This window comes from Abramis brama (assembly GCF_963993115.1).
Source record: "Abramis brama genome assembly, chromosome: 23".
Taxonomy (NCBI): Eukaryota; Metazoa; Chordata; class Actinopteri; order Cypriniformes; family Leuciscidae; genus Abramis; species Abramis brama.
The window spans coordinates 29,378,134-29,401,191 of record NC_139985.1 but is presented as its reverse complement, the minus strand read 5'-3'; the positions used below and the strand labels follow the sequence as shown (position 1 = coordinate 29,401,191).

Sequence of the window (23,058 nt, the reverse complement as noted above, 5' to 3'; positions counted from 1 at the left end):
TTTATAAAACAAGTCAAATTTAAGCACCCTGAAACGAAAGCAAGAGCACCCTCAGTTGATACTGTAATACTATAATATTGGCGAAACAGATTTGGCAAACACTCCCTTTCTGTTTTTGAGTTCTGGAGAAATGGCGAAATGTTCCTATTTGCAGCGTGTTTTTGCAGCGGTGAGAAATGTAGCCAATCACAGACATGTTTGATGATCTCTTGAACGCAATGTCCAATCAGAGGTGTTTAAGTTAGAATCCACTCACCGCTCAAAACGCATGAGTTTTTGTTCAGTGACGAGTTTAACAAAGAAAGACACGATGTAAGTAAGATATTCATTATGCAGTAATGAAGACTACATTATTGATTTAAATCGCTTTTTAATTATTTTTAGTGATTGTAAAGCTATTGTACGCTATTTCGTGCTTTCATAAAAGTATTGTTTTTTTATGCTGCAAAAAGGACCGATGACCAATTACACGTTAAAACTTTTGGAAGTGACATCTACACATAAATGCGGAATTCATTCTCTAAATTGACATAGTGATAACTAGCACGGGACAAAAATATTACGTCTAAATAGATACGCGCAATGTAAATGCAGACTCATTTTTATAAATTAATATCAATATATTATTTTTAATTCCATTCCAATTATTTGTAAAACCAATTACTTTTAAATAATCTTAAATTGATTACAAATTATTAATCTCACTGTACATTGCTTTTCTTGTTATGGTGGAGCCGTTGCTGCACTTTACTAGATAACACGCTCTTATTTCACATAAGATATATCTGACAGTCAAATTAAAATGTGAATTTTTAATAAACGTGTTGCTAAAGTTCAGGTAAATGTTTAATTATCCACCTGACAGTAAAATTAAAATGTTATTTTTTAATAAACTTGTAGCTAAAGTTCAGGCAAATGTCCATCTGATTAATAAAAATAAAAATGTATGACTGCAAATCCAATAAAATAATTTACAACAACTGCAAACAACAAATGAATTGTGATTTGTATCGCAACATGTTGTTTATTATGATGCATACATCTCAATTTATCTCTATAAATGTATCTCAAAACTATAAAAGTCCAAAGATGAAGAAGAGTCAAAAGGTTCCGATACGAACGTATTTAATATTAAATCAAATAGGCTACAAATAATCCACAAGGCATAACAGCATGCACGTAACGGTGAACTGAGGAAACACAGGAACTTAAGTATACAATGAGAACGAACTCAAATATGAACAGCTGTGATGATTAAATGAATATCCAACAAACAAGTGGCAGGAAACATGAACAAAGACAACAGGAAATAATGACAAACAAACTAAAATTCCATGAAAATGAAAACTGATGACAGATATGTTAATGCATTTTATGTAAGTAGTCTGCTATACTGTTATATACTGTAGATCTCATTGATTTACACTTTAGGCCATATAAATAATAACTGCTCCAAATTGCTATTTTTGCTCAGTTTGGGCCTCTGAATAAAATAGTAAGCATATTTTATAAATGAGGCCCTGGGTGCGCACCGAACAAGCAGACTAAGAAGACACATCACATTTTCTATGGGTCTGCTTCCAAACAAACCCTGGTGCAGTTCGACTGAAATATGCAGCACAAACCAGACATCTAAATGAACCAAAAACAGGATATGATTTTATCGATTATGTTCAGTTTTGGTTTCGTTTTTTCTTCGTTCTGTTCCTGTTTTGCCTGCCTTATAGGGGCTGTTTACACGACACCGTTTTCAGCTAAAAACTGAAAACTTTTTATGCGTTTTGCAACATAAAACGCAAACCTTTGAAAACGGGTTTCAAAGTGCAACTTTTTGAATACGACTGGACACACTCATAATCTCCGTGTAAACTACAAAAACGTGAATCTGTGAAAGCGGTGACGTCATGCACATGTGTATTATGTGTTTAGTCTATAAGCTGTTTTTTTTCCAAAGTAAAGGATACAGATATTAACTGTAAGTAAGGGGGTATATGGACAACATAACAAGTGAAGAATTATAAGAATTACACAAATAACACAATATAACATTTTATCATCATGAAAAATGAAAGGTTCCTTACAACAGACTCAAGGAGGAAACATGTTTTCAAGGCCCCATGAATTTAAAGGTGCAGTCTGTAAGATTGACAGCTAGTGGTTGAAATAGGTACTGCAGTCCAAATTCAAAATATCAGAGATCGTTGTTTCCCCCGCCCCCTCCTCAGACTCAACGCTCACGCAAGTTGCCAGATTGAGGACACGCAACAGGAATGAGCGCAACTGTCAATGAAACTTACTTACTTGTAAGTTCATGAGTTGATTTATTGATTAATGAGTTGATATTTAGATGGATACCGAGGCTTTTTAGGTCGGGTCTGCAATCTCTGACCCAGTTTGTTCGCTGGCTGCAATATGCTGTTTTTTCCGCCAACTGGCAACCTGTGGTGGCGAAATACTATTGGGTAAATCGGCAACGTGCGATATCGCACAGACCAAAACAAAAACAGACATTCCAACACGGAAAGTACTTTTCAAAGTAAAATAACTGGCTGTAGAAGTGTTTTTCAGAGAAACGAGTATGTGAACTCAGGATGTTTCCTAAATATCTGCAAACACATTATGGTATTTTTATGCTTTAGTACAGTCAAAAATTTACATACAGCACCTTTAAAGGCACACTATGCAGTTTCCGTTTTTCTCAAACAGCGACCCCTAGTTACTGTCGTAAATACCACTCACGCAGAGCCGTCGTTTTCTTTTCCTTGACTCTTCCGACCGCGCTTTCTTCGTTTTCTTCATCGACTCTGCCATGATTCACGTTTGAAATGCGTGCTAGTGTCTTCAGAGGCTGCTTCATATGTTGTTGATGTATGTGACATCGTGCCGTAAAGCAAGTCGTGATTCTCGCGAGATTTGTCGGGGCGGCACCTCTCAAACCCGCATTGCTGGTTTTTTAAAAACTACTTTTGTTAATCATCTCCTTCGTCGTATGCGCTTTACTACAACCACCCGTGACGATGTCATAAGAGACAATGCTAAAAAGACAGCATGCTTAAGCATACCTGTTTTTTTCTCATTATGAGCTACATTACAGTTTGGTACAGGCGTCAGAACCGTCGTCTTCTTGCAGCAGATCTTTGTTTGTGTGTGTGACGGAGCTCTTTTAACTTTTTCTTCAATACACTGTTATTTTAACACAGTGCTTGAAAAGCAATTTCACACTTTGATTACATTTGATATGTTTATGATTAGCCTATGTTTCACAGTTATGTCTGCACATCCAATTCTTGTACCATATCAGATGTTTTTATTTATTTTTTTTTTTAAATGAATAACTATAATTTACATGATTTTTTTACACATTTATTTTACCCAGAAACTAAAGGATCCATTTAAAAGCAATAAAGCCATTCTCTTGTAAATCAGAGCACTAAAACACAATTTCATAACATTTTCCATAATTTATACAGTAAAAGCTTTAAAAAAATTTTTAATAATTAAATAATGATTTTGAAATAATTTAATAATGTTGTAATCGTACAAACCACTCAATCAATCTACTTTTTGTCCACTAGATTTAAAATGCTCTCAATAGGCAAATATGTTTGCGATGAATTCTCGAAACCGCTTGGCATATTGTTCAGGGTGAACTGTAGAGATCTCAGCCCCAGCCTTTAAATAAAAAAAATAAAAATAAAAATTAGAATATTTAGGCTACAGCTCAGTTTAGTCTTTTTACAATAAATGCGTAAAGAGCAAATCTCAGTTGTCGATTCATTAAGTATCACTTACTCCATGCTTGACTGTTTTCGCTGCATGGGCTGCTTTCTTCTTGGTATCATACTGGGTCAAAATGTCTATAAGACCCATGAAGTACACTTGTCTGTGTGGGGCACCTAGATCAAGGACAGACAAACACAAGACTCATAAATGAAATGTGAGGATTTAAAGACCTGGGCTGCGTTTCCCAATAACGTTGCCTCTTAGCGCGCTACGAAGACACTTAAGGTATAACTTAACTAAAGGTATACTAATTCTAGGCGTGTTCCCCGAACCATACCTTAGGAAGCTGCTTAAGATATACCTTCTTACGTGCGACGTTACCCGGTGCTGTCCGTGGCGATGCTGCTGAATTGGTTGATATCGATGGCTCGAGAATCAATTATTCTTTCGTGCAGGGGCTGCTTCAATGCATTATGCGAGAAAGCGGTGTTCTTTATAAAAGAAGCACTTCAGAAATAGTTGAAATTGCATTTATTAGGACTCATGGGATATTATAAAAAATAATCCAAACTAATAGCCTATTGTCACGAACTGCTCCGAGACATGAAAGTTAAGATCCAAACGCAGCTTTTATTTAAGGGGTAATCCAAAGAACAGGCAAGGTCAAACACAGGCAGGCAGTCCGTACAAACAAACAAACAAACAAACAAAACAGGCAGGGGTCAGAGGCAAAAGAGTAATCCAGGGAACAGGGCAAGAAATCCAAAACCAAGAGACATGAAAACCAGGAGAATGCTCAGAATTGCAGTGTGACACTAAAACAAAACTTCACAGTGAGTGAATGAGTGAACATGGAATAAATACGCTGAAACTAACAAGGTAAAGAGATACAGGTGAATGCAATCAGTGATGATGAGTCCGGGCAGTGAGTTCTGGGAAATGTAGTTTGTGAGTGAAACATGATAGTCTGGTGTGGAGTGCCCTCTGGTGGCTCTCAAGAGCACTCCAGCTGGTGACCGTAACACCTATAATAGCCTAGCCTACATATTTTAAAATTGTATCATATATTGCTGCCATAATAACCATTTCAAATTTTTACGTGCTTTCTTCTCTTTCCCATTTTTGTTCGCTGAGGTGGAGCTGCGATAAAATATTATTCTTGTAAATACTTTCCAGCGTTTCAGTAATAAAAGTGTACATCTTACGTGCGGTGCTCGGCGGTGATCAAAAAGGATTTAAACAGTGGATTTTGAATCTCTTCTTGTAAACTCGGAGATGTGGATTCAGACGACAATTAAATCACCACACGACCTGTTTGTCAAAAAACAGTAGGTACTAATTTGGCCAGGGATTTTTACGCGTGTTGGGTGAGAAAAAACACTGATATTATGGATTCGGACGGCACTAAAATCACAGACTTACCCCTGTAAATGTTTAAAATACCGGACGAGGCCATGAGAAACAATTAGCGTCCGACTTAACTGCCCGTCTGCTTTCACTGGCCTCTGAAAGCGCTCCGCGGACGGCGCCGTCTTTTAGAACAACTATTCGCTGTATCGCTGCCATAGCTTAAACTCCCCACCGCAATCATTCCCTTTAAATAGACTATTATGCCTTTAATGGTTCGCCAGCTGATGTACCTTGGGATAATGTAATTAAAAATCTAGCAGCAATCAGTGTAATGACAATTTTATTCTTTGCATGAAAACACTTGAATTCGCCTAATTGAACACTGTCTGTGTGTATTAAAACTTCATAATTATATTCATATAGACCTGCAACAGTGATAAGGTGAAGCTAAGAGTGGTCCAGACCAACCTTCCGCACATATGACTTACAGAAGGTATACTTAACTAAGAACGTTTCGGGAAATACGTATTAACGATAGGGTACAGCTTAAAGTGTAAATTGCAGGTTAAATTTTTCACGAAGATAATGCAATGTGCTTATTAAACATAAAGATAAGAACCACCCACCATTGTTTTGTATGTTTTTTATACCAAAATGCTGAATATAATATGAAAAGTTGGTACTTTTTACAGTGGTTTTAAGCACTCCCTCTCCCTTCCACTAGGCTGGGCGTGACGTCATAAGAGGGACTCCAAGCCTAGAGTTACCGTTAGTCTAACGGCAAGTAGGCTAACTTTAGCAGTTATATTGGAGACCTAGCTAGCAAAAATGGTTAACTATTGTGTTTGTGCGGGATGTACGAATACATCAAAATTCACCTCCACGGCGTTCAGAGTTCGGTTGCTCGGCACTCAGTGGTTTTTGTCCATCTTTCGCTAACTGGACCCCGCCGCAGAAACACACCTGCCCTCCCGCGGGCTGCGCTCATCCGCCTTGAGCTCGGTCCGTCCAAAACGGCTTTTCTCGGCTTAATCCAGTTAAAGGTGCGTATCTCGCGACAGCTCCGTGTTGTTGCGTTTTAGCACTGACAATATCGCGTTCTGTCAGCAGATGCCGGCAGAGCGCCATTGTGCCTGTGCAGTGTGTGCATCCTGACTACTGACACCATGTAAGTAAATAATGTCTTCAGTCGTTGTCCCTCCTTGCTATTCTACATGACGGCAATATTTTGAAAAGACTTTGGCTTGTTCCCTAATGTTATCAGTCTCCCAGTCGTTCTCCATAGTCAGCCACAAACAGTGGGAATCTAGCAGAGTATGTTCTGCGAGTGCCTCTTATGACGTCATCACCCAGTCACTGTAAAAAACACGCTACCTTTGAAGAAACCCCAATAAATGTTATTTTAACACATTTTAAGACAGACATTTTTACATATATACATATTGAGCACTTTAATTTACACATTAATTGGTTGTGGTGGTTAACCTGCAATTTACACTTTAAGGTGTAACTTAAGAACGACGTAGCGTTAAGAAAGTTTCGGTAAACGCAGCCCTGATCTGAAAGACAAATTAGGTAAGAGGGGTAACACAAAATGAGTAATGGACAATTATTTTAAGAGAAATGCAAAAGCCATTACCTTCATGAAAAGATTACTCAATGCGTTCAAGATTATAGAAAAGTTGGGTACTGGTACGCTAACCATTTATTTGAATTTTATTCCATTTGCATTAATTGTCCATTATGTATTTCAAAGTTTTCATGTAGAGTTTGACATGAGACTGAATTGTGACTCACCAACTGCGCTCTGGATGGCATACACATCAACATAAGGGTCAAACTCTCCTGGACCAAGAGGTTTATAAGAGCTCATGTACCCTGCGATGCCCTCAGGGGACGAGCCGAAAGACCCCACGGCTGTAAGGCACTGGTCATTCTCTGAATCCTCCTCCTCTTCACTTAAAGAGTCTTTCATTTCTACCTCTTCCTCTTGCTCTGCCCTCCCGACATCATGAATGCCCAGCAGCAGGCTGTAGTCCATGATCCTCAAACGCACAAGAAACTGCACACAAACACATACAGATACAAAAACAGAGTATTAGGCCCTGTTTACACCTGGTATTAAGATGCGTTTTGGACGATCGGATCACAAATAGACGAGGGAGACACATTCCCGTTTACACCTGGTCTCTTTTGTCCACTTTCAACCACTTCTGTCCTGATTTCTTTGAGGGGAGAGTCTCTGGGCGGAAAAATGTTTGGGCTTTTTCTGATCTTTAGATCTAATTGCCGAAATAAGCTCACGTAATTTACATATGAACGCGACCGGAGACGGAAAAACACATGGAGAGCAGCAGCTTTCGTTTCTGCTCTGACAGCCACAAGACCAGCCGAACACTGAGGCCTCGTTTACACTGTCAGTGAAATGTCACCCAATTCCGATTTTTTGCTTATATGTGACACAGATCGGATGTATTCTATGACAGTGTAAACAGGAATAAAACACATGCATTGGGATTTTTCGAGATCGGTTTCAGGCCTCATTCATATGTGGAAATAAATCGGATATGTGCCAATGCGACTGTCATGTAAACAGGCAAATCGGATTTTCTGAGGCATTAGGCGACGTCTCTGCAGATTAATGACGAGAGAAACCCCGACGCCCATCTACAAAGGCCCGGCGAAACGTCATGTCGTCATAGGAGAGGAATGTGGACAAACGTTGACACAACATATCAAAGGTTGGCTTGCTCATACTACAATTTCAGAGCCACTGCTCCTTTTTAAAGCCAATATTTAAACACAATCTGCTCCCACCAGTCCTGAGACCTCGCACACAATAACTGTTGCATATGCGCATTCTGCAATGATGGCACTTTTCGTCCTCCTCCGCCTCATAATCATGGCGATGTTTGGCGAACTTTGCCTATATCGCAGAGCTAGCATCAAGCATATGTTGCGTTCGTCCATCTGTACAAGAACCCCCTTTAAGCATGCGCAGTGTTTCAGATAGTATGGCAATTGTAAACACATGAATCGGATATGGGTCACAATTGAAAGAACGTGTAAACGGACAGTCAAAAAAAATCGTATATAGGCAACAAATCAGAATTGGGCATCAAGACCTGCAGTGTAAACGAGGCCTAAGTGTGTGTTAGAAATCAGGAATGGTGAGAGAATATTGTGCTTGGTACGTTTTTCATCTTCAAACCAGACTTTAGCGGAAAACGCGAGTTTTCGATTAGACGTAGAGCTATTTTCAGTTTAAACTAAAGGTTGGACTCGATATACTGTTCCTTAAAACTTACCAAAGATCCAGTGATCCATAGATATTGACATGCAGCCAGAAATCGTGTTTCCTGACATTTATTTGAGCCTGTGAACGCTTTATATAAAAAAAAATATAAATCCATGTGATCATTTATGTCAATGTTATATATATCAACATATCGTAACATATACATAAACTTGTATAGTTTTTTGTCAGTGTTTATTTAAAAACATCCAATTATGCAGAATATACGATGGTAAATATTTAATTGATGAGTTGTCAATACAATATAGGGTATAATTTCACCCCTGAATTCAGCATATTAGACACAAAATGATAACTGCAAATCCACCTTTCTCTGCCTGGATCCAGTTGTTTCTATATTGCAGCGATCCATTTGCTTCTCTGTTCTTTAGCTTTCGGCAGTCTGTAAAAATATACCTCAGATTTCTTGTCAAGTCTAGTTGTACAGTCAATCGCAAAGCTCTTTCCCGTTTTAGATGTGTTATGTGTGTTTTTCGCGGAATTCACGCTGAAAACCAATGCTGCCGCTCAGTGCTTCTGCCACTCAGTGTGTGTGTGACCGCAGTCACTCCGGCTGACGGTGACGTCACACACATACCCTCTACTGAGAGATACTTTTACTCAAGTAAATTTTTTAGTACTCTTTCCACACACTGCGCATTAGGTCAGTTAAGAGAAAAAGGTCTTTTGCGGCTGTTCGAACACATTCGACCACATGAGCGTTTACACTATGAACGCAATCCGGTCAAATGCGTTTTCCACTCTGAAAGTGGTCGAAAGTAGACAAGCTCAAAATGTTTTACACCCCGTTTACACCTGTATTTAATGCCGTCCACTTGTGATCCGATCGACCAAAACGCATCTTAATACAAGGTGTAAACAGGGCCTTAGTTTCAGTAAAACCAGGTTGTTTGGGTCCAAGAAAACTTCTCGGTTTCGCAGTGGGTAAAATCAATCAATCAATCAATCAATCAATCAATCAAATTACATTTGACCCTAATGTAATATTTTGTCAATTTTGTCATTAAATCGTCTCACCTCTACATCCCTGTTCAGTTTATCCAATAGCTTTTCTTTCTCCTCTTCACTGATGTAGACTCGCTGCATGTTGTTTCTGAAATCTACATCCTTGAAGGTAGGCAGCTCTTTTACCTGTGTTTTCAAATGACCTTTAAGCAATTCTTTTCAAGAACAAATTTTCAGTTTTGAGAAACATCTTTCAAGAACAGCATACAAGAATGCCTTTGTATCAGAATGAAAACAAGAAAAGATATAGTGTAAATGTTTAGGATTTAGGAACCTGTTCTAAAGCAATTCTAAAAATAACCAAAAGAAATCTTTAATTTGAAGAGGCTATAAAACAAAATGTTTAAGATTCATAAATGTAAATGTTTTGGACAAACTCAACATGGTTGCATCTCTTACCTTTTCTTTATCACTTGCTTCTCGAGAAACCAACGAGCCCTATAATATGAAATATTCCTGATCATTTAGAGACATGACAATAATTGATGATCCTTAGAAAAAAATAGCTGTTACATAAATATGACACAGTAGCTCTATCTTATTTAATAAATTGCCTTAAAAATGCAAGTTGAGGGAAAACAATAACTTTTATATAACACATTTTTATTGTGATCTTTCCATTTTTCTTTTACTTATTTTGCACATATTGTTTTGAATAACATACTAAACCCGTAACATATTAGTTCCTCACCATTATGGCTCAATAACAAATTCATTAAATAGTAAACAATGATTAAAGAATGAAATTGATCTACCTTGAGGTCATATTTTCTGTGGACAGTTAGTCGGTGGCTGAACATGTTCCTCATGACTAAAATATACGTGTCTTCATTGTCCACAGTGACACGGTACATGCCGAGGAATTGGGGAAGTAGTGTGCTACCATGGCACGTTACAATGTGCTGAGGGAAAAGAAAAGTAGATGTTTTAGTTCGATAGAAAAGGGAATAAAAAAAACTAGCCTTTCTATGTCCAGGTGAGTGTTGCTTGTCAGTTGAACAATCAAGCTACATCTCAATGAAACCAGCACAAACATCTTTAAAACTATTTTTTACCTATGTAATTATATTATATTTATTATATTTTACTCAAATAGCATTGCAGTCAAATGTTACATAGACTTGTTCTCATCTTTTAAATAATAAATCAATGACTAAACACAAATAAGTGAGTGTTTACCTCTGTGGTAAGAGTAAAATAGACATAAAGCCTAGTTTATGCTTGGTTTGTCTGGGGAATTCTATCCATCCAAACAGCATTCAAATACATCTCAATAGCAGTTGCTTGGTTTACGCATCTAGACCAGCTTGGCCAGGCGAGACCATCTCAAACCAGCTCAGATTGCTTGAGAACAGCATGACTATGCTAGCTTGACCAGCACTAACCAACATAAACCAGCCTGGACCAACATGCTGGATTTTTCAGCAGGGAAGCCTACCAGCCAGTGCAACAAAGCATCTACATATTATCCAGAATGCATCTGGTCTTCAATCAGTCAAAGACCTCTCCTGATATCACTTCCAATAGCTGGCAGAATCAGGACAGCCACTGGACCACAACAGTTGCATTCAATAAACAAGCAGCACCTTGTTGTTCCTCCACAATGAGATTCAAAGTCACTCTCCAAAACCTTCGCCTCTTTGAGCTATCAACCAACCAACATTCACTCGATCTGCTGAGACCATCACATATTTCAAGAAGCAACTCATCCGCAAGCACTTAATCACTCCACAACCTTAAACAAAGGCACTTACTTCCAATATAAATACAAATAAGCAATCTGCAATCTGTTTTTGCTAATATCGCCTTCTAATAAACATGGCATTGTATAGTATGGATATTGTTGACTGCAGTGAAATTCCTTAGTATGTTCCTCATTAGGAAGTCAGCCTGGATAAAACTGTCTGCTAAATTTCTAAATGTAAATATGGACTAGATTTATGGAAGAAAACTGATAGCAGTTGAGAGGCAGTTGAACTCCCTCCCTCTCACAGAAAGCCAAGACCAGCCAACCTACTTGGACTGGAAATGGACCGGCATTAGGAATAGAAACAAACTGAACTGAACAACTATACAGAGCATTAAAGACATGAGTGTGCACCAGATGACTTCCCCTTGTGCATCGGAGAAACAAGCACCATAAAAGATGTTCACATGACTTATGCACTTCTGCACGTCTTCTGAAGCAATACGATAGCTTTGTATGAGGAACAGACTAAAATTTAACTTGACATCTGTGCTAGCTTTCTGTGATGTTCATGATAGCTCATGATAGAAGCAACAATATCCAATTTGTGAACCAATAGTTCTTTCACTAGATCTTTTAAATGCATCATAGTACTATATATGGTAGATAATGACAGAATTTTCTTGTTTGAATGAACTAATCCTTTAAGTGTAATCAGGAGACTACATTTTACAAAGGTTAAATGTACGTGTTATTAAACAACTTGACTTATGAAACAGTGCTCTATACCTGGTGGTATTCTGAAAGGATGTTGTGCATGTCCTCCACCTCCTCACTGGTGATTTGCTTGACAATTAATGTGCAGTCATATGATGTCAGCAACAATCCCGCTTCCTGACTCTTGCATTCCTTAACTGGAGGACTACGCGTTAGAGAAACCTAAAAGGACACATGGAAATTTGGAAATGTTGGAAAATTCCACTTTAAATCTCTCTTACCAGCAGGTGTGACCTAAAGAGTTACTATAACATATCAAAGTCATTCAATACAAAACCACATGGTAATGGTCTGGGAGGGGGAAACGGGGCAGATGAGAACTGATAAAGGGAAACAGGTGGGGTAAGTGGGAGTTAACAAGGGGTTTGTGTGTGTGTGTGTGTGTGTGTTTTATATGGCATTTCAAAGTCCATATTGGAAGCAGAATCCAATAAAAGGGCTATTATAAAGATAAGCATGAATTCATGCAGTTTTTCACAAACCATGACCTATACTTGAACCTCAAATTTACTTTCTAAAATGATTGTCTTAAAACTGATCTACACACAATCGTTCATTTGATCATCATCCTTGCTCAAAACCACCAGGTATGTTAAGCTTGGATACGAGATGGATGGCCAGGCCTGAGACTTTGGGACAGGATCCAGCATCACCACAACCCTAGGACAGCAGTTTGGAAAATAGATGGATGTGAAGTCCACCCCCACAGTCAAGCAACCGTGTTAAAAGACTAAGATAAATGCCCGGTTTTCTTGATTTGCACTCTGCTAAGGGCACAATCCTCTGTGGTGAAGCATGACTCTTTCCATATAGAGACTCTCATTTCTATAACATGGGCGCTGAAAAAATATGCGCTGCTCACAGTTAAAATGATGCTGCAACTTTCACAGTTATGTTCTTAATGAAATTCATATCTGTGAAAAGACTTCATCCCAGCCTTTGCCAGCTAGTAAAAACCTTTTGGCTTTGAAACAGTGCATGCCATTACTGTTATTAACCCTGCCAAATTTCATTTTATTGTCATTTATCATTCACCAGGTAAACTAGGCCTCCTCAATATCCTTGAGGAGCTAAATAGCCTCCTGTCCTCTTTTCCTGAGGATGACACACATGGTACATGACACATGGTAGTCCCGGGGTCCTGGGTTGTGCTGGGTAACAATGCAGTCGGAAAGGATCCCTTTCAAGCCTTGAACACAAATGGGACGCTGATATCCTGGAGCACGGAGAGGGTCCTAACCATCTGGTTAACGTAGTCTGTCTGGTAGTGTCCCTTTCCTCACAAACCAGAGGCTCAGAAAGTGTATTTATCTGTTGTTAAAGGACAAGTCATGGTTAACAGTTCTATGGATGACGAAATGATCAGGGAATAACATGCTTTGAGGTGGTGGCCCATTTTAAAGCACACCTGGGGAGAAGGGAGATGATGAACGCTACATTTGCTCACTGCGTAGGGAATCTGTGGGGCTCTCCATAGTGAGTGTAACAGCGCAGCGCAACGTCAGAACGTAGGCTCACTATTGGCCGACGCTGGTCATGTGTGTGATGCGTGTGATGCTGGCCAATAGCGAGCCTACGTTCTGACATTGCGCTGCGCTGTTACACTATGTGAACTCGCATCAGAGGCCCGCACAGAAGAAAATGAATAGTTGAATAAAGTCATTATTTTTGTTTGCTTTTTTGTGCACAAAATGCGCACATTCTCGTCGCTTGATAAACTTATGGCTGAGCCACTGTAGTCACTTCGACTATTTTAAACATTGTCTTTACTAACTTTCTGGGCCGGCAAGTTTCAATAACAGAGAAGCCTATGGAGCAGTGAGACAGCTCTCAGATTAATAAAAAATATCTTCATTTATGTTCCGAAGATGAACAAAAGTCTTACGGGGTTGGAACAACATGAGGGTGAGTAATTACTGACAGAATTTTCATTTTTGGGTGAACTAACCCTTTAAATCTGTTTTTCCAACTCCTTCATTACCTTTACTTACACAGTGGAGATTTGTCTTGAACATTTCCCAGTTGGCCTCAACATTTCCTAGTTGGTCTCGCTCATGTGGTGCTTCGCTATCACAGTCACTGTGCTCTTCAGAATTTCACCATTTAAAGGTGAACTAAGTAACTTTTTTATCTTAACCGAACAGCTTCGGAGTCACTGGAATGGTTATATGACTGTTTTCGGGTTGAATGGTGGTCTTCTCGCACCCCTCGAGCGCCTGTGAGACGAAAAACCACCCTTGCAACTTTGGGCCGGCAGGCCGCCGGCCGCAGCATCAGGAAGTATCGCGTGAAATCAGGTCTTGCGATGTAACAAACTGCTTTACGGCACTCCACACATACACTATCTAAACATTTATATGCTAGCCTTCTGTGTATTATACATACCTCAGTGGACATGGCTCCGTGCGTTCGCCGGGTTCTTTGAAAACAAATGCACATGACCAGCGGGAGAAGATGGGACGAGCCAACGAGTTTTAACGACAGTGTTGTCAAATATCTATTCCGAAGCTGTAGGGGGAGCTCTATAGAGAAACCCTCGAGCAAAAAGCGAGAAAACAGCGAAGAAGTCGGCAAAGCTGCATAATGCAGCTTTAAGAATGCTTTTTGTGTTAAATCAAAAAATGAGAGGCCCTGAAAGAAGCTTGAGTTCAGTTTGCAATTTTCTTACTGGTTTGGTTCAAATTCAATAAAAATGATTGCTGTCTGCTTTCAATTCACTGATGTTACATCCAGAGCTGTAAGGTTTTGTTTGTGTGTGCCCAAGCTGTGCTCTGTTTCTCTCTCCTCCCTGTCTCTCTTCGTAGATGGTTTCTATGTATTACTTACATATGGTTTCCACCTGATGTCAGTAATCAATGCCCTGCTGTGATTGGATGCTGGGAGGGGAAGGAGAGTATTTAAACTGCAACCATCATCAGAGCAGTGTTGGCTGGGACTTCTGGAAACGCCGTTTGGCAGCTGCTCGCTTTCCATAGTGTGACGCGCGTGTTAGGACAGTAACAGAGGATTATTTTGAACTGATTTATTGGATTAATCATTGGACACTGGACTGAGGACTTTTTTGGACTTGGTAACGGTAGGTCGGTAGTGGAGAGGAGTGTGGGAGTACCAGCCGACGGCCTGTATAGGTCCGGTAGCAGTGCTCCTCCTCTACTTCCCATCAACTAAATAATATCAAACTTTTCAGGATGACGGAAAGGGAATCAGTAGATGAAAACATCAACATGGAATTTAGAGATCAAGAAGGGGAAAGTGAATGGGAGGAGGTGATAAGGAGATCCAGAACCAAGAAATTGGCTAGACATAAAAGAAAGAAAAATGATGAAAGTTTGGGTGGAACGGAAAGTGAAGGAAGAGAAGTTGAGGTAAATTATTTGAGATCAGAATCGTTCAATGTAGTTTTACGTTTTGAGGGAGAAGGGGGAGTAAAGAAAACTGACCCGTTAAAACTTAATAAAGTAATTAAAGCACAAATAGGAGAAGTAAAATATGCAAGAGTACTGGGAGATGGAAACTTGCTTATTGGATGTAGCTCTGAAAAACAGAAGGCAAAGAGAAGTGTGGGAAAAATTAAAGTAGCAAAAGTGGTAAGAGTTGGAGGGGAAAAAGACGACAGTTGTAAAGGAATAATGGCAGGAGTTCCTCTTATGGTGGGTATGAAGGAGATCGTAGAAAATTTGAGGATGAGAAATGGATCAGTTTAATCTGCTAAAAGAATGACGAGGAATTGACAAAAAGGAAACGGATTCTCTTCTGATTGAATTTGACTGTAAGGACCTTCCTAAAGAGATATACTTTGGTTATATTAAATGTAACATAAGAAAATTCATAACTAAGCCTATGAGATGTTATAATTGCCAGGAATTTGGTCATGTGGCTAGGGGATGTAAAAAGCAAAGAAGATGTGCTAGATGTGGAGGAGATCACGATTATGGGAAATGTGGAGAAGGTGTTAAACCAAAGTGCTGCAATTGTGGAGGCAATCATAGTGTTGCCTTCTGAGGATGTGAAGTAAAGAAACGGGAGGTGGAAGTACAACAAATTAAGGTGAAGAAAATGTCTTATGCTGATGCTATCAAGAGAAGTGAGGGGAAAAAGCAGGATAAGGATGCTGAGTATAATAAAAGAAAAGATGGAGGTGAACATAAAGAATGGGGGAAGATTTGGGAAGAAAATAAGAAGTTAGTTACCTTTATAGCAGGGGTAATAAATGCAACATCTGAGATCAAATCTAAAACTGAAAGGATTCAAATCATAGTTAAAGCGGCAGTACATCATTTGGACCTAGTAGGATTAAAATGGGAAGAAGTAAGAGATGATCTTAATGTGCAGTCAAGTCAAGAGCCAACAAGGGTGGGTTGATAATATTAATTATGTTAATCCTTCAATGGAATGCCAGAAGTCTAATTGCAAATGGGAAAGATTTTAAACAATTTATAGGCAACAGAGAGGAAAAACCGGAAGTAGTATGTGTCCAAACTTGGCTAAAGCCTAATTTGGATTTTGTTTTAAATGGATATATAGCAATAAGACAATACAGGAAAGAGGGTGGAGGTGGAGGGTGTGTTACATTACATTTGTGCCAAATTCCTTTTGGCAAGTGAGCAAGAATATGTGGGAATAGAGATTTGGGGAGGAAAATCAAAATGATCAATTATAAATTAGTATGATCCATGTAAAAAGCTTGAAATGAACAAACTTATAATGGTTTAGTATTAGAAGAGTTGTTGGAAGAAAGCAATTTAGTGTGTCTAAATGACGGAAATAAGACACAGATTGATATTAGGACAGGAAAGGAATCAGTGCTAGATCTTACCTTGGTATCAAATAATTTGGCATCAATTTGTGATTGGAGAGTACATAAGGATGGGACAATAGGGAGTGAACATTATCCGGTTATGTAAAGTCAATATCTCTGTAGTGGAACAAATAGATGGAAGAGGGGGAAATTGGGTGTTTGAAAAAGCTGATTGGGAAAAGTTTCAAGCAGAAAGTGATAAATATCAAGTCAAGTTGATAACTATATAGAGTTATTGAATAATGAAGTAAAACAAGGAATATTATTAGCAGCAATAGAAACTATACCTAAAAGTAAAGGTATGTGTGGGGAACAAAGGTGGAACCAAGAATTAAGAGGAAGACATTTATACTCAATTAAAAAAAGAGTTGACACTGTGGAAAATAAGAGAGGAAACAGGGAGAGAAGAGACTATTGTAACCAGATTAAGAATAGGGCATAATAAATTAAATAGTACTCTTCATATAACGGGGAAACATCCAACTGGGTTTTGTGATCAGTGCCAAATACCTGAGACTGTAGAATATGTGCTTATTAATGGTTCAAAATATGAATTACAGAGGATAGATATGATAAAAGACATGGAAAAAAATAGGACTAATAGGACATGGAGTAAAGAGTATAATGGACTGCAGTAGGAGTGAACAAGGAATTAAATATTTGATTTGCTTTCTGACTAAAACGGGACTAATGACTAAAGTATATGGGGAATAACTAGAACCAGAAGATGGCAGTAATGCAACATCAAGGATGCAATCTGCCATTAAAAACCCAAAGAAGAAGAAGAAGAGCTGTGTTGGCCAGGGGGCCAAAGTTTCAGAAAACATTGAAGCTTCCCCGGGTGCCGCCATTGATTAGCAGACCATCACCTGCTGTTAGCATACCATTGACTCCCATTCATTTTGGCGTCACTTTAACAGCGAATAACTTTACATCTGAGGCATTTAAAGACTCCATTTGTCCATTATTTATTTCTAAACAAACACGAAAATGTATAAAAGGCTCCATTACCTTGTAATCTTACGTTATGGCCCCGTAGAAGCAGTTTTTGTAAAAATAGGCTAACGATTGCGTCATAACCACACAACTCTCTGTCGCACAGTAGAGAGATTACCGTATGGACAGGAGGAGAAGCTCGCGGGCAATCGGGGGGACGTGGAGGCAAAATGACAAAATAATTAATCAGAATACTTAGCAAAAGTTGCTCCTGCTCCAGCTCATGGACACCTCCTACTCGCACTCTCCGTCTCTGCAAGTTTTGGAAGGGTGATTCAGATTTCTCTTGGCACAGCTACTAGAAGACAGACGGGTTGCTCACGTCACATCCACGTCGTCAAGCTCAGTTTGAGTCTGCGCAGTCGCTCAGCCATCAGGAAGTAAGAGCTTCTAATTTACTTCACTTTTCTTCGTTGAATCCAATGGGGTCGCTGTGTCCATTTCTTTTACTGTCTATGGTGTTGGTGGTGGCTTGACTGTGTGCAACAGCTTTAAGGTCTCATCTTCAAACCCAGACTTGATGTGTTGAAGCAAGTAGTTGGTGGTGTTGTGTATCTTTACCTCAATTGTGTTCTACTTATTGAAGTAGAGTTTTCTCTCCTTAGTCTCTTTTGATCACACTCTATGATTGAGACTTAAAAGGAAGAAGTGAGTGTTAACTTCAATGATTATTCATTGTATGGTTTAATTCATCTTTTTTTCTCTTGGAACTTGACCTTTTCTCCTGTTCATGTTAGCAAGGGAGTTTTATTATTAATTATTATTATTATTATTATTATTTGTCTTATTTTGCTGTACTCTCATTTTCTTTTCCTTTAGTTTAAGTAGTTTGGTTAATAAGGACAGGCGGGGAACACCCTGGACTCCAGTCCATCACAGGCCTCACACATAAATCATCAATGCTGCATGTTTTTGGATTGTGCGGGAAACCAGCGTATCCAGAGAAAAACCATGCATGCAGACAAGAGGAGATCATGTAAACTCCATACAAAAAGGATTCCTGACTCAACCGGGACTTATTTAATATTACATTATTTAATTAATATATTTTATTATTTTTTGTGTTATATGGACTTTTACAATAGCAAATTTTATAATTTCATGCAAGTATTATAAGAAAGGAAAATGTCCTTTCGTGATGTCACACGTTTTTTAGGCCAAAACATTTTTTGTCACATACAGCAAACATCTCCTCACGATCCGCTAGCTGCCTGTCCCCTGAACACACTGTAAAAAAACGCGGTCTCTGTAGACAGCCCAGGCTCCACAAACGGCAACAAAAACAAACTGGCCCAGCCTGGACCACGAAACATAACAAACATTGTTCCAGCCAATAACCGACAAGAATGATTTGGGGGTGGGGGTGGGGGTGGGGGTGGGGGGGTTAGTGCGCGTGCACATGTGGGGAGTAGAGGAGAGAGAAGCATGAAGAGGGAAGTTAGCTAGAAGAGAGATGTCCTCGACAACGACAACGACTAAAGTTAAAAATTTATATTCTTGAGAATTTTGATATGGCCAACACGACCAAAAAGATGATATTCTGATGAACAAATAACAAAGAAGAGGGAAAAGGAACGCGCAAAGTCACGAATTTACATCGGCAAAGCGTTCAAAAGGTGTCGAGAACTCCGCCGGCAGAAGTGCTTCCAATCCGACATTCAGGTGGCTCTGTTTTTGCTGGACAGGTGGGCAAATCCAGTTTGTTTTTTCTAAATGGTTCATGACTGTTTCAGGAAGCACGGGATGAGGAGGAGGGAGGGTCGAGCTAGCCTCCGTTTTGTTTGACAATACTTTGAACGTCAACAAGAAGTGACGTCACCCAACATCGCTTAGAGAACCTTTAAGACTTAAGGATTGAAATTTATAAAATATGACCTATGGGCAAATTGTAGGATCCATGTGGGCCACTAGGTGCTCGAAGTGCATCATGACATAAAACTCTACTGTCATGTAAAGAATTGGTATATTTTGAAGGTTTAAAGCACACATATGCCGAATACTACATTGGCAAGAGCCTCATGCAAACATAAAAGCAAATGATGGCCACCATTCAAATGAAGTTGAGCACATCTGTCGTCCAATAGGCCTGACCTGATCTATGCAAATAATGAAAAAGAGAGGCTCACCGCAAAATATTGTCTGGGACAGTTGTGACGTTTAACCATGATTGTGACTGATGCAACTATTCTACAATAAATGACACAGGGAGCTTTCAGCCTTTTATGCTTCCAGTCTTAAACTATACAGAAATTTCATACCTGATAATCTTGATGTTCAACTCCAAATCTCTCTCTCAGATTCCGGAACACAAGTGGGCAGTACTCCTTAAACTTAAAATGTCCAGGGAGGTTTTCCCTAAATATTTAAAAATAAATAAATAAACATTGTGGATTTTAACAGTGTAAGAGCACCTTTAATAAACTCTCTTTCCTTAAATAACTAAAACTAAAACAAGGATATACTAATGAATATATTTAACCATTATCCTTACAGTTCAAACGTTGCTTTACTAACATACCAAAAACTTAATTGATTTATTACACAAAACTGGATCATATTTATCATGTGCATTAATTGTAATGCTAGAGTCGGAGAGCTCCTCCAGACTTCCTTTTAAGGTTTTTCCTCTTCACTACCTAAACTTTTAGTAAATATATATATATATATATATATATTTATTTTGCTTACTGGGGCTTCACGACATTAAGGCACAATTGTTTTTAAACAAACAACATGAATGGTGAAAATGGCTACAAATAAAAAAGACTTGATAATGATCATTCTGCTCTGTTATAATAGTAATAATTACTATTATTTCATTACTATTACATTTAAGATTTGAATTATTATAATATTCTAATTTAATGCAGAAACCACACACTCACATTACTGTCAAGATCAAAAATAATTGCAAATACTTTGAGTGCATGCATTTGTGTACGAATAAACGAAAAAAATTTTTTTTTGCTTGTTTTGTTTTTGCTTGACAATTGTGGTGATTGCATGTAATCATAAGAACTGTGTCTAAGGTTGCATTTCATTGAGGTCACAAGTCTGGACTGTTTGCCAGCAACCCCCACCAACACCAAAAAACAACCCTGTCTCCATTCCACAGCGGATTATGAGTTTTACAAAAGCTTTGTGCAGTTCATTGTGCACAAAATAGTCCAAAACTGTGACAATGAGAACAAGTATTTTCTAGATATAAATATTTGTATCACTTGTATCTCTTTGGAAATAAGTGGAATTTAAGTTAAATAGAATTGTCTCCATCAAAACTAAAGGAACAGATAGGAGGTGAAAATTAGCACTTTATTTGTATATGTATATTTATATATGGTATATATGCAACCTTATCATGTCTTCTCAAACTGTATCCAAATATTCAAACATACTAAAATTGACATTGGCTTTCATCTGTCAGTCAAAAAATCTTTCTTTTGAGTTTTAATGTTCAGAAAGTATTTGTTGCAGTGTGTGTTCGATATACCATACTTGTTGAATAAATGGTTGTTGACTTTCATTTTTATGTTGGCTTTGAAGTCATCTGGAAGTAGCATTACTGGCATAGGCACTTGAAACAGGTCATTTATCTGTAAAGGTTAAATGCAGGAAAGTTAAAGGAAGACTGACATCTTTTTTATTGTTTTATGTTGTTTTTTATATGCATTAATGACAGCCATTCTCCCAAGCACATAACAACAAAAATAAACAATATACATCATACTTTAGCAATAGGGCAACATATAATATTTAGGCGTTACAGGAAACTAAATAGATCGTTTTTTTAAGATTCAGAATAAAGTTCAGTAGTAACATACCGTGTGATTGATGCCCCACATAAAAACAGTCAGGACGGGGTCGCTGGCCCAGAATATCTCCACTTTTTGATGCACAAAATGTTTTTTCTTGCTTTTTGTTCGTGAAAGTCTTGTTCTTGAAATAGCCCCCGTTTTACCAGGGGAAGACATAATTGCAGAAATGAACCCAGGTAATCTTAGACCAAAACAACAACTTGCCTCCTCAGTTGTGATGATGAATGTCTTGAAACGCCTGGAGACATTAACGATTGCAATGAACCTATACAGTAGAGGATAAACTACTCCGCTGACTTGCTCCAAAATAGCTTGAGAGAATTAAACTTGTTATAACTTGATCCAAAACAGTCACATGCCTGATCAGCATTTCTGTCGGAGGCGTGTAGTTTTTCTTGTAAATGAAAGCTCCTCCTAAGTCTAGCAATTTTTTAATAAGAGCTTTTCTGATAAGTTCAGTGGTGAAAGAGCAAAATAGATGCATTGTTGTGCATGTGTGTGCTGAGGTGAGGTGGTTAGTTGTGTTGACACAGTCAAATGTGTGCTCGCCATTGCTGCAGTGACCGAGTTTAGCTTAACAACACATTTAAAGGGGTCCTATTATGCCTTTTTACATATTAAACTTTCTGTAGCGTGTAATGTTTAGAAAATCATAAAGTTAATTTTATAATATTTTCATGTCTTATATTCACATTTAGCAGATTAGGGGCCAGAATTACTAACAGGGCAAATTTGAGTGAGAGTGCAATAAAAAAATAAAAATAAAAATAAAAGACGCAGATGGGAGTGGAAAGTTCAGAGCGTGATCTATCAACGATGCGCACATTTCCATAATGACCAACGCAATCTACCAAGAGCAGCGCAAATTAGTTTAAGATGTACTTTTTTGGGCATAAAATAATGGCGCAAATACCAGTAAATGAAATAGCGCAAACCTTAGTAAATCACCTTGCACGATTCCTTTAAATACTCTCCTCCCATAAATTTAGCGTATGACAGGGAAACTCCTACAAATGCTTATGCAATAAGGTCAACTGCAAAAATAACCCTGTCTAAACCTTTTTCAGTTATATTTTTTCACTGCGTGTCTTTAGTAAATCCTGACAGTCGTTTTTAACGCCAAAAGAGCTGGAGCTGTTAGTAAATCTGGCCCTAGAGCTGGGCGATAATATGGTTTGCATTTTGTGATGATATAATCAATCAAGCAGTTGAGATTTGCTTTATAGTATACAGTATATATTATCACTTTACGTGAGTGGATTATGTATATACTAAGTTTATTGTATACTGGGTGTAGTGAGTCAGGGCAGTCACTAGCGGGGCGAAAGGAGGTGACTTAAAGGTGCTCTAAGCGATGTTGGGTGACGTCACTTCTTGTTGACGTTCAAAGTATTGTCAAACAAAACGGAGGCTAGCTCGACCCTCCCTCCTCCTCATCCTGCCCCCTCCCCGGCGCATTCCTTCTCCTTTTCCCCTCTTCTTTGCTATTTGTTCATCGGAACGTCGTCTTTTTGGTCGTGTGTCGGCCATATCAAAATTCAAGAGAATATAATTCTAACGTTAGTCGTTGTATTGGACCTCCACCTCCCCA

At 38.6% G+C, this 23,058-nt stretch overlaps 1 protein-coding gene across 1 annotated transcript; it reads right to left on the bottom strand.

Moving 5' to 3' along the window:
- Positions 1-1,000: 1,000 nt before the first annotated feature.
- pip4k2cb (phosphatidylinositol-5-phosphate 4-kinase, type II, gamma b) lies at positions 1,001-22,028 on the bottom strand. Its single transcript, XM_084100822.1, has 10 exons — positions 21,474-22,028; positions 21,148-21,245; positions 19,911-20,007; positions 11,871-12,020; positions 10,150-10,296; positions 9,794-9,832; positions 9,407-9,520; positions 6,871-7,135; positions 3,793-3,896; positions 1,001-3,672 (listed from the first exon to the last, which is right to left on the bottom strand). Exons 1-10 carry the CDS (start codon positions 21,621-21,623, stop codon positions 3,589-3,591), a joined length of 1,248 nt encoding a protein of 415 aa, XP_083956948.1. The 5' UTR covers positions 21,624-22,028; the 3' UTR covers positions 1,001-3,588.
- Positions 22,029-23,058: the final 1,030 nt, after the last annotated feature.